Below are 12,880 nucleotides of genomic sequence, written 5' to 3' on the forward strand. Positions count from 1 at the left end.
GTAAAGTGTACACGTTTACGTTATACTGTATCTTATTTTGTGATGATATATAGGTATTTCGTTAGAAGCCGTTGCCCAAGAATCAAGAAAATATTTGCAAAGTATGGAAGTGGGTGCACCAGGTCCCCAGGTATTTCCTTTTCCTGAACATCCCTTTCTGATTAAGAATGATGTATAGCTTATCATGCTTGTGTGTGAGAGGGGTTCATGTTTGAGTGGGGAAAAGGTTAATTAGGAAACATCTCCTTATAATAATATGGCATGTATTATCTGCAGGAATGCTTATAGTATTTGAATTTAAAGCAAGTATTCATCTTCCCTGAGTATATTATTTGATAAATAAAATAACTTCTGATATAGCTTTCTTGCCCAGTTGTTATAGCTTTTTCCAGTGTGTGGTCTCAAAGAAAAAGAATGTCCAAAATCAGTTGATAAAGAATCATAATCCCTTTTCCAGTAACAGCATCGGAGTAGTAGGCCTAGCATTTACTAGGATCCTTGCTGCTTGATTGTGACCTCTGGCTATCTGTAGTCTACAGTGACTGAAGTTTGGGAGAGGAACTGGTGACAAATGCATTGTAAAATGGTGGAATATTGCTGGGGTGGGGGGAAGAAACAACAGAGCGGGACAAGGAAGGATGGGGATAGATGGACATCAAAATGGGAAGAAAGACAGGAAAACTGCAGAGAGGGAAGGGAGACAGTTGCAGAGTGGAAAACACATGTCTATGTGCACTATGCACTATTCTATAAAGTAGTGTGATGTACCTTAGCATATAATTACAGGACGGTATATATGTGGATAGGATATAGGCGTGGTTACAACTTACACATGTGATATAGATAGTGCTTAGGTGTGCTCACTTACGCCTGCCATTGGCCTGGCACATTATGCACACATCTTTGGGCCTAGTTCTGTGCACACAGATTCAGTTATAGAATTGGTGCTCAGCTCACCCCATTGTAGCGTCACACAATTTTCCCTTCACACCAGGAGTATTGAGACCTGGGTCTGCTGTGCTGCAAGCTGTCAGTGCTGTGGCTGGGCCTCCTTCGAATACAGCATAAACACTAACAAGGGCTTTTTTTTGTTTGTTTTTGTAATGCTTTCAAATAGGATTAAACTATGTTTTTGGAGGATTTTTGTTTTAAATACTTCAGAAACATATATGCAACCACCTCTATGATGGATGGCTCTAGCAACAATTTTCTGGATCCCGAACTGCATGTGATCTTCCAGAATAGGAGAGGGATGAAAGTGGTGGTTGTATAGAGATACAGTAACTCGCTTGAGTTTAGAGAATGCTAGTGTCCGAATGGAGATTTGACTTCATCACAAGACTTGTCCTAACATGCTCCAAGAGACCTCAAAGGTTAACAATCAGTGTGCATTGTAAAACACGTTTTTCTCCTCCTATTAAGGTACTTGTAAGACAAAAGAAGATGGGGTCTTTGGATCTAAAGATGAAATTTGTATGTGCCCAATGTTGGAGAAATGGGCAAGTTATTGAGCCAGACAAAAACAAAAAGTACTGCAGCGCAAAAAGCAAGACACCCGTAAGTCTGAGTTCTCAGTATGACTGGTCCTGTGCTACAGACCTAATGCAACACTGATGATTGTTTGGACAAAAAAAACTACAAAAGCTAAGAATGAGAAATATATATTGGCAGCAGAAAAGATTTGAGGCTCGTGCTGCAGAGTTGTTGATCCTACTACTTAACATTTATAAAGCGCTACCAGGGTTACGCAGCGCTGTACAATTTAACACAGAGGACAGTCCCTGCTCGAAGGAGCTTACAATCTAAAGGACAAACAAGTGCAGTCAATCAAATTGGGGCAGTCTAGATTTCCTGAATAGATGAATAATGGTTAGGTGCCGAAAGCGACATTGAAGAGGTGGGCTTTGAGCAAGGATTTGAAGATGGGCAGGGAGGGGGCTTGGCGTATGGGCTCAGGGAGTTTATTCCAAGCATAGGGTGAGGCGAGGCAGAAAGGGCGGAGCCTGGAGTTGGCGGTGGTGGAGAAGGGTACTGAGAGGAGGGATTTGTCCTGTGAGTGGAGGTTACGGGTAGGAGCGTAAGGGGAGATGAGGGTAGACAGGTAATGAGGGGCTGCAGATTGAGTGCATTTGTAGGTTAATAAGAGAAGCTTGAATTATATGTGGTACCTGTTCGGAAGCCAGTGAATTGACTTGAGGAGAGGGATGATATGAGCATATTGGTCTAGGTAGAAGATAAGACGCGCAGCAGAGTTCTGAACGGATTGAACCAGTTTAGCTTTTGCTTTCTAGCTGCACCTTTTATGTTGTGCCTTCTGCTAATATCTTAGTACCTTTAATTTAAATTTTTAATTTAATTCTAAAAACTTACAGATCACCTTTGCAACACTGCTGACCAAGGCTATATAAAAGCCAAAGTATTTGGGATGAAAATACTATAACAGTGTTCACAAAGGACAAACAGTAATAATCAGGAGACTATACATTATACAGCCTACAAAAGTATTATAAAAATACACCTTTAAAAACTCAGCACCATGCAACAAATCTAAAACCATTAAATAGCAGAGTCAATTCTTTCTGTCATTGAAAGTTAATGGGAAGTAAATTCCTCAAGTATGGTGCTGTGGTAAAGAAAGTTTTTATAGAGCCGGTGGGGGGAGGCAGGGCTGGTGGTTGGGAGGCGGGGGCTAGTGCTGGGCAGACTTCTACGGTCTGTGCCCTGAAAATGGCAGATACAAATCAAGGTAAGGTATACACAAAAAGTAGCACATATGAGTTTATCTTGTTGGGCAGACTAGATGGACCGTGCAGGTCTTTTCTGCCGTCATCTACTATGTTACTTTGAGGCATATTTTCAAAGCACTTAGAACCAGATGCACTAAAGCTTAATGAGCCTTTAATGACCCTCCAACGAGGAAAGTTTGATCCATTGCATGCATCAGAGGGCTTTACCGAGGAAGCTAGCAGCTAACGAAAACGGAATGCAGATGAGCAATTAGTGTACAAACCCCATTGAAACGAGATGCACTAACCTTTTCCGATTGCCTTTACGCAGGAAAAAAGGCAGGAAATCTAACGAGAGGTCTGTACCTCTCGTTAGGGCTGTCTGCTACAAGTTTACAAGTGAAATCTATTAAAAAAAATAACTAGGGGGGGCGAAAACGCATGTCAGGGGCGTCCTTTATTGATGCCCCAGGTCGCCGCTGCTCCCCTCTCCCTCAGCACCAAAAAGAAAAAAAAAAATCGGGGAGGGGGCAAGGGCGCTAAAATTGGAGTTTTTTCATGCGGGGGGGGGGGGGGGGGGGGGGGCAAGGTGTCCATACAGGATGCTCATAGACGAGCGCCCTTGCCCCCCTCCCGCAACACACGTGTTTGTGGGTTTTTTTTTTGTTTTGACATCTGTGACATCTTTGTGGCATGCGCAGAACAGCCAGCATAACGCTCGGCTGCTCTGCGCATGCTTTTGGCGCTGATTTACGACGGGTTTTAACGATTCTGTGATAAATCCTACTTTGCAATACCGATCCGAACATTTCTGGAGCGTTTTCTACTGCTTCCTCGTTTTTAAAAATCGTTAAGCACTTTTACGTTTTTATTTTTAAACGTTTGATGATGCATCTCCCTCTTAGCCTTCTAAAGTTTCATAGGTTTCTATGGAACGTTGGAAGGCTAAGTGCTTTGAAAATATGCCCATCATGTATCCTGTGAGGTGGGGGGGGGGGGGTGATAAAAAGTTGCTTTTGAAGATCTCTGTTATCTGGGAAAGTAACTAACGAGAGATATTTGAGATTGATACCATACAAGGCTTTGTATGTTAGGGACAAAAGTAAAATGTATTTGTGCTCTGGCAGCTGTTGCAATTCATACAATAAGGGAAAACTCCTCCTTAGCTGTATTTTTATTTTGTAGATGGACCAAAGATCGCCGTGTTATGCTGGTGATGTCTAAAGAACGCAGAAGTGGATGACCATCCGCCCTCTTCCCACAAAGAAACCAGTACCTCTGCAGTTTGATGTACTCTTTTCTCTTAATCTTTATATAACAGGAATTAGTTTCTACTTTAAGAACTCTTTTGAAGCAGCAATATTTCCTTAATATTATAGGGCAAAATTCTCAATATTTTCACAGAAGCAATTTGAAAAGCAAATGAAACAGTGGCTGTGATTTTTTTTTAACTTGATAGCTCTTTGATATAAAATATCTATTACTAGCCACACTTAGGCCTCCTCAAAGGCATGTTCAATCATTGGCATCAGAGAGACCTGAAATTAAATGGGCACATTCAGGCCTTTTTTTTACCTTTGGAGATCAGTCAAGGGACTTGAGTGAAGTAGCATAATGAGAGTAATTTTAATAAGCCTCTTATAAATAACAGCAAACAGTGGAGATAACCAATGTCAAATCAACAGCCAAAGTCCTTAAAAAGTCTTTATTTACAAAGATGCTATTCAGTTTCCTATACGGGACTTGACACGATCTGTGTTTCAGCATGGCTGCCTGCATCAGGAGTCCAAACAAATCTGTAGCATCTATAGATACTACTAATCCTCTTCCAGAAGGAAATATAGGCCAAAAAGTTACATGTTCAGGAAGTGAAGCTGCAATTAAACTTGTGCAAAGCAAAAGTAACAGCAGTCTTATTATTTTATCAATAACCCCACATGTTCAGTGTAGACATGTTCGGGGACGCAGTTCTAATTTACACATATACTTTATAAACTATGCTTGTACATTTATTTACACTTGCTCGTGAGTAGATGAAAATTTATGCAGATTCATTTTACCCATGATTTATAGAGGATTTATGCTAATATTTTGTGAAGATATATAGGGGTCCTTTTACTAAGGTGTGCTAACAATTAGCATGTTCTAAATGATAAGATGCCATTGGATTATAATAGACCTCTTATCATTTAGCGCACTCTAAATCCTGTTAGCATGCCTTAGTAAAAGGACCCCATAGGCATCTAGATGTTTTTTTTTTTTATAAATAGGTGCAGATAGGTACTTTTTTACCATCTTGATCCAAGCAACTAGTTTAAAAAATTACTCTCAATAATTGAATCAATTCTAAAATTCAAAGTGATCATAGGATTATAATAAGGAATAGCAATGATGTTGCTGTTTTGTATATTGCTGCCTATTTTTGTAGAGTTGTTTTCATCCCTGAATGACCCACTAGGCTATGGTTTTCTTGGGAGGAGATTCTACCTGAATAGTGTGGGGGTAATTTTATAAAGCATTATTCATGTGCAAAAGCATGATATGCATGTGCAAGATGTCTGTCATGAGGTTGTGCAGGTGTGTGCACATATAAAAATTAGCCACACAAGCACATCTCCTTCTAAGAGACAGAAAAGGTTTCTATTAGTATGGGACGCCTATCTGCAGAAAATATCACCCAGGGCACGCAGTCTAGTCCTGAATCGGGTTTTAGCCCATAATTAGGTTCAGGTGCAGTATCAGGTGGGGAAGGGGGGGGTTATGTTCTTCTGGTATGAGTGAATTTGGGGTCATAAGGACCAAGGCCCCAGACAATGGAGCTGGTCTGTTCTTTATCATAAAATCTTTACTGTTCAGAAGTTGGGGGATGGTTGGGTATATGAAAGATTATTGTTACTGGGGGGGGGGGGGTGGTTTATTATTATTGTTCAGTACCTTGTATGTTTGAATTTCAATAAAAAATATATTAAAATAAATAGAAAAAAAAGTAGTCACACAGAAAGATAGTGCTTGCTTCAGAACATAGGCATTCCCAGGGATGTAGTTTGGACATAGTTTATAAAATACATACATACGCACATAGGTTGTACACATATATTTAGACCTCTCTTAAAGCAGCTGTTAATTTGTGCAAGGGCATTTGTACATTGCCTATAGAGGGGCTAGTTTTGGGAACCTATGTTATTGTAGCATATTTTTATAAATTAGGTGCAATTTTGAAAATTGTTGTATTTTCTCCATAATGTCCATCATTATTTAAACTTACTACTACTTTCTGTAGCACTATTGGATATAGGTAGCATTGCTCAGATATTTATTTTTATTTATTTTAATATTTATATCCTACCTTAGACCAAAGCAGGCTACATCAAAATATACATAAAATCATCAAATACAGTATATCATAACATTCATTTCATCAGTATTATCACAGTAACATTGCATAAGAAGACAGTCCCTGTTTTGTGACGCTTACAGTGTAGTCAACACACAGAGGGCTTAAGGAAACGTATTTATCATAGTAAATGTGGTTAAAAACAGCAAGGCTGTGATCAGGGAGAGGCAGGATATAAGATGTAAAAGCATTTTAGGCAAGCTTTGAAAGAAAAGTCATGCAGCTGAATTTTGAGTAGGCTAATAGAGATATGTCGTTCACTGGGAGACCTGTAAGGAACAGAATGCAGTAGTGTAAGAAGGTGATGAGAGAGTATAGAAGAGTGTTTTGATGGTGTGCTTAGAACGGAAGGGATGACTTTTGGTAATGTTATATAAAAAGAAATTATTTATTTGTTTGATTACATACTTTATGCAACTGTTTGATGATCTGAGGGTAAGCAGTATGGAATCTTGATACTATTTAGGACTCTATCAAGCACTTGTGACCTGAGTTGGCTATGGCTGAAAACAGAATACTGGGTTTTGTGGACCCTTGTTCTGACCCAGTTTGGCAGTTCTTATGCATTACCTTATCCTTCCTCAGCCCTATATTGATGCCATTTTCTATCCATTCCCCCCAGCACCTCTCTCTAATTATCCAGTAATCAACTCATCCTCTTTCCATTAACAAAAAAGACAGGTTAATCATTTCTGAATTTTCAAATAGTCTGCTTCTAAGTGAACTAATAATTTCACAGTCAAGGACCAAAAAAAAAAAAGTACTTTGTAAGAACATAAGAAAAGTCATGTTAAGTCAGACCAGTGTCCATAAAGTCCAGTATCCTGTCTCCCAACAATGACCAGTCTGGGTCACAAGTATCTGGCAGATCCCAAACCATAGGTGTGTTTCTCATAGTTCATTTCCAGGGATAAGCAATAGCTCTCCCAGGCTTACCTGTAGATGAACCCAATCGGACACGTTCAAAAGCAACTGCTGGGATGAACAGAGAGAACTTCGTGATACATAAGGAGATAGAAAAGAGTCAAGATATTGAGGTTTCCCATAACATATGACTTGAAATCGTAACACAGGGTCTTAAATCATATTTTGCATTGAGTAGGTAGATGATTAAGCAGTTGTAATATGCCCCCTTTTGGACTGCACTCCATGAGATTTTGTACGTGCAGTGTAGTAGAATAGAGTACAACGAGATATGCACACAACTCCCAGTTGAGGCCAATTAACGCCAGTAATCGATAGCATTCAATCATTGGCATTAATTGTCTCATTACTCAGTTATGCACAAATTTCAGCTCACATCTTTGAGCGCCATATATAGAATCCAGGGGATAGTATGTACTATTTGAGAAGAGTTCACATTATATCAGCAAATGACAGTCCATCTCTAGTTTATAATGGCCTGTTAGGTTAATTTTATATTGTGATGTTAATTTTCATCACCGTATCAAGGTTTTTTCATCAACATGGCTGCTGCACTGCAGCTTTTTAAAGAATAATGCTGGCCACAATATGCCTCGCATTGTCTGCCTCAAATGCCTAAAGACACTGATTTGTTTCTTTTCATCTGCAGTTGTGCAATCACATTGCTACAGGCAAAAAATGTCAGTATGTGGGAAACTGCTCTTTTGCCCATAGTCCAGAGGAGAGAGAAATGTGGACATACATGAGAGAGAATAGCAGTAAGTAGACGTGGTCGTTTTTTGAGATAGCTAATGTTTTTCATTTTTAAAGTTAGATTATATTGTTTCTCCTGCATTTTTTTTGAGTGTGTAGAAGTTCACAGTATTGTTTATTTGAGCTTTAATACCTATTTTGTCTAACACAAGAATTGTTCATCTCCATTGGAATCCTATTGGTGAATTGTTACAGCATGCCTTGTGATAAAGGACTTGATTCTCCAAAATTGTTTTGGGCTCTGGAGAGTGAATGCCAGAAAATATTCAGAGTTTAACTTTAATTAAAACCAGATTGAGAGCTTTAGCAATATTTAGCATGGCCTGAAATATATGTTTAGAGCATACGGGAGGCAAAATCTTCATTAATGGCCTCCACTCCACCCCACCCACATACATGCTGTCAAACCATAGTTCACCCAAGTACACATGCACCATTATTCATCAACTATTTTGTCATGCTGTAAGATGGCATAAGTCCCAGATGGGAGTTTTCATGGGCCCCCCAGGTTACTTGCATACTCATAAATACAGAAAAATAGGATTTGTTGCAGCTACACTTCTTATCACATTATTCCCCCCCCCCCTCCCCCCCGTTGCTTCCCACTATTCCAGAAACTGTGGGATAGTTGTGTCCATCAACCAACAGATGGTGATACAGAACTGTAAACTGAGCTGAGACATATGGATCTTGGCATCCAGTCCAGCTCCTCGGTATTTTCTGTCTCCAGCGGGTAGATGGACACACTTTTCAGTCTCTGGTTCTGAGTGATTTGTTCTTGGTCCAGTGGTCACCAGTTGGTGAACTGGTCCCCAGTTGAGCTTTGCAGGTGGCTTGAGTCTGCAGTCATATCAGGAGGTCTTCAGATCCTGTGATGTCCCATGATTACTTCTTTCCTCCCTTCACTTCTCCCTTGTTTCCTGTGGAGCTCTCCTTTTTCAGCACGACAATCTTAAAAATGAAAGAAGGAAAGAGGTTTACTGGAGAATGTGGGACAGAGTATCAGTCCTGAGCATTTCTCATCTGTGGTAAGACTTGTGGAAACCGTGAGCTTGAGGAGAGCAGCCTACAATGGTAAGTCCAACTAAAGTTTGACTCAGAACCACTTGGAAGGCTGCAAATTCTACTTGGTGCAGGGGAGGAATCCTGACGCGCCGTTGGGACACGTTGTGTTGTGCTGTGCTGTCCTGGTGACAGTAACTGCACGAGCAGTTAAGTGGTGGTCCCACTGTGGGACCCACTGGCTGGCATCAAGACATTGCAATGTGTACAAGCTGGGAATCCCGTGGGACGCAGAGGAAACAGTTGACGGCAGCACATTTTGAATTCAGCGCAGCATCCAAATATGCTGAGTATTCCTGGTCTCTGGCAGGGTCGGTTTGTAGTTTGTTGGCAGGAGAGCACTGGCAGTGAGGAGCAGTCATGGGCGGAGTACAGCCACCATTTTATTTTTATTTTTTTTATTTTTGTTACATTTGTACCCCGCGCTTTCCCACTCATGGCAGGCTCAATGCGGCTTACATGGGCAATGGAGGGTTAAGTGACTTGCCCAGAGTCACAAGGAGCTGCCTGTGCCTGAAGTGGCCCGATAGAGCATTCAGCTACATTGGGATCTTTGTTTTCTCCAGAGTTTATATTGCTCTTACACCAGCTTATTTACTGAAGCAGGGACAGTCAGAGTTACTGCAAGGTGCTTCAGTTTCCCCCCTAAGGAGCGGGATGAACGAAAGTACTTAGGTTATTTTATAAGAGGAGCTCAGTACTCTTATTTCTGAGGTGCTGGCAGTTCTTTCCATTGAGGAGCCTTCTGCTTCAACATCGGGAGTTACATCTTCATCAATCATTAGGGGCCTTAGAGCCCTTTCTAAGGCCGTCCCATGCATCCAGACATTCATGACCTGATTACAGCAGAATGGGTCTCACTAGATGCAGGAGTGAGAGTGGGAAGAGCCATGGTTTGCTTTCTATCCATTAGTTCCTGAGGAGCAGGACAAATTGCAGCTTCCAAGTGTGGACTCCCTGTTATGGCGGTGATTAAGAAGACCACCTTGCCAGTGGAAGGGGACATTGCCTAAAAGAACCTACAGGATAGGAAGCTAGAAGACTCGCAGAAACAAGCCTGTGAAGTGGCCTCTTTGGGCCTTCAAAGCGACAGTGTGCAGCTCATTCGTGGCAAGAACATGCCGAAGTGGCATCAGCAGTCGGGAACACAAGACGGGTGCCATAACGCCCTGCTGGAAGCAGGGTTGGCCTATTTGGCAGATGCTGTTTATGACATTACAGATTACAGCCCGGAGTACATCTTTGGTTGTCATGACATGTCGGCAGCTGTGGTTGTGGCATGGGCAGTGGGATGCAGCTTCAAAGTCATGTCTAATTAAACTGCTTTTTCAGGGCAAGTGGCTTGGTGAAAGAACTGGAGGAAACTAAGCCATAGCGGCTGCCGGAGGATAAGCCAAAAGCCTCTGTCCGTCTTCAGGGGGATCTCAGTTTTGAAACAGCAGATGGACCAGCCTGGTCGTCAGCAATATTGTCAGAAGTCCTGCTTTCAGACACACCCAATCTTCCTTTTTTGTGGACAGGACATCCTCCTCTTAGTTAGCTAGAGCACCCAATGCATCCAGAGCTTCGCAATGATGCAAGGCTGATCCACTCTTCTCTTCTTCCGGTGGGAGAACCTCTTCAAGAGTTTTGGGAGGAAGTGGGCCAAAATCATGTCAGACAAGTGGGTTTTGGATATTCTTACAGAAGATTACAAGTTGGAGTTCTGCCCAGTTGCTCCTCTCTTCTTGCCGTCTCGTTGTTGAAAAGAAACCAAGGCAGTCAAGGTTCAGACCATCGTGGATTCCTTGCTGGTGCTCCGGGCACATTGTTCCAGTTTCCCAGGCCGAACATGGACAAGGCAGATACTCTGTCTACTTCATTGTCCCAAAGAAGGAAGGCACCTTTTGTCTGATGTTAGATCTCAAAGGTCTAAACTGCTACTTCCAAGTGTACTTCTTTGCATGGAGACACCAAGAGCAGTCATAACCTCAGTTCAAGTGGGAGAATTTCTTACTTCCCTTGATCTCAAGGAGGCATATTTGCATATACCCAAATGGCCACCGCATCAGAGGTTTCTACATTTTGCAGTGCTGGGCTATTACTTCCAGTTCAGGGCTTTGCACTTCAGTCTCACCACAGCTCCAAGAACATTTACCAAGGTTCTGGTGGTGGTGGTGACCTTTCTTCTGTGCCAGGGAAGCAGAATTCACCTGTATCTTGAAGACTGGCTCGTTCGTGCATCATCTTGTTCAGATAGTGTGTTGACGACAGCAAAGTTGTCCATCTCCTGCAGTCGCTGGGTTGGATGATCAATTTTGAGAAAGAGCAGATTAACTCCATTGCAAACGCTGGAGTATCTGGGCATTCTTTTTGTTAGTGTGAAAAAGGATTGTCCTCACAGAGCACAGGAGGTCAGAGCTGGTTCAACAAATTCTTTTTCTCCTCAGTGGAGGCAGGCCCAGGGTCTAGGACTATGTCCAGGTTCTGGGGTCAGTGATGATGGCAATCGAAGTGGTGCCATGGTCAGGGGCTCACATGAGGCCATTACAGGAGTCTGTTCTCAGCCGCTGGTCTCCGGTGTCGTAGAAGTACAACCTTCACCTTCCTTGGACGCTGGATGCCAGACAGAGTATGCAGTGGTGGTTGTCCGGGAATTTGACCATTGAAGGTCCCTTTCTGAGAACACAATGGGAGATGTTGAGTTCAGACACCAGTAATTTGGGTTTGACAGCTTATTACAAGTTCCATCTGGCACAGGGTATCTGGATGGAACAGGAATCTCAGTGGTGGATAAATCACTTGGAGCTCAAGGCAGTACGGAATGCTTTAAGTGACTTTGCTCCCTTTCTGGCGAGGGAGTTTTATCCGACAACGCAACAGTGATGGCTTATATCAACAAGCAAGGCAGAACCCACAGCCATCGGATGGCAGTGGAGGCAGCCTCCTTCATGAGTTGGGCAGAGAAAAATCTGTCAGCTGCTCTCATCGCTGGGGTCCTTGAACATGGAGGCAGATTTCTCAGCAGGCAGCACTTGGACCCCAGTGAATGGAACTAACGAACCAGGGTTTTCAGCTGACAGTAGACCAAAGGGTTTCTCTGCTTCTGGATTTGTTGGCAATGAAGAAGAATGTTAAAGTGTCCAAGTTCTTCAGCCATTGGAAAGAACCGGGCTCGATGGGGGATCAATTCCCTATTTCAGCCTTGGCTGGAGACACATCTGCTGTATGTCATAAGTACATAAGTATTGCCATATTGGGAAAGACCAAAGGTCCATCAAGCCTAGCATCCTGTTTCCAACAGTGGCCAATCCAGGTCACAAATACTGGCAAGATCCCAAAAAAGTACAAAACATTCTATACTGCTTATCCCAGAAATAGTGGATTTTCCCCATTTAATAATGGTCTATGGACTTTTTCTTTAGGAAATCGTCCAAACCTTTTTTAAACTCCACTAAGCTAACCGCCTTTACCACATTCTCTGGCAACGAATTCCAGAGTTTAATTAAACGTTGAGTGAATAAAACTTTTCTCTGATTCGTTTTAAATTTACTACATTGTAGCTTCATCGCATGCCCCCTAGTCCTAGTATTTTTGGAAAGTGTAAACAGACGCTTCACATCTACCCGTTCCACTCCACTTATTATTTTATAGACCTCTATCATATCTCCCCTCAGTCGCCTTTTCTCCAAGCTGAAGAGCCTTAGCCGCTTAGCCTTTCCTCATAGGGAAGTCATCCCATCCTCTTTATCATTTCGTCGCCCTTTTCTCTGCACCTTTTCTAATTCCACTATGTTTTTTGAGATATGGCGACCAGAATTGAACACAATATTCGAGGTGCGGTTGCACCATGGTGTGATACAAAGGCATTATCCTCATTTTTGTTTTCCATTTCTTTCCTAATAATACCTAACATTCTATTTGCTTTCTTAGCCGCAGCAGCACACTGAGCAGAAGGTTTCAACGTATCATCAATGACGACACCTAGATCCCTTCTTGGTCTGTGACTCCTAATGTGGAACCTTGCATGACATAGCTATAA

General features: G+C 42.1%; 1 protein-coding gene across 1 annotated transcript in view; it reads left to right on the forward strand.

The window, feature by feature from the left end:
• Positions 1-12,880, forward strand: part of ZC3H7A (zinc finger CCCH-type containing 7A) — a 125,422-nt gene that overhangs the window by 87,784 nt on the left and 24,758 nt on the right. Inside the window, 6 exon segments of the mRNA XM_030210976.1 lie at positions 54-130; positions 1,423-1,542; positions 1,544-1,557; positions 3,912-3,955; positions 3,958-4,016; positions 7,694-7,802. Coding sequence (XP_030066836.1) covers positions 54-130; positions 1,423-1,542; positions 1,544-1,557; positions 3,912-3,955; positions 3,958-4,016; positions 7,694-7,802 — 423 coding nt within the window.

This window comes from Microcaecilia unicolor, chromosome 8, assembly GCF_901765095.1.
Source record: "Microcaecilia unicolor chromosome 8, aMicUni1.1, whole genome shotgun sequence".
NCBI classification, from domain to species: domain Eukaryota; kingdom Metazoa; phylum Chordata; class Amphibia; order Gymnophiona; family Siphonopidae; genus Microcaecilia; species Microcaecilia unicolor.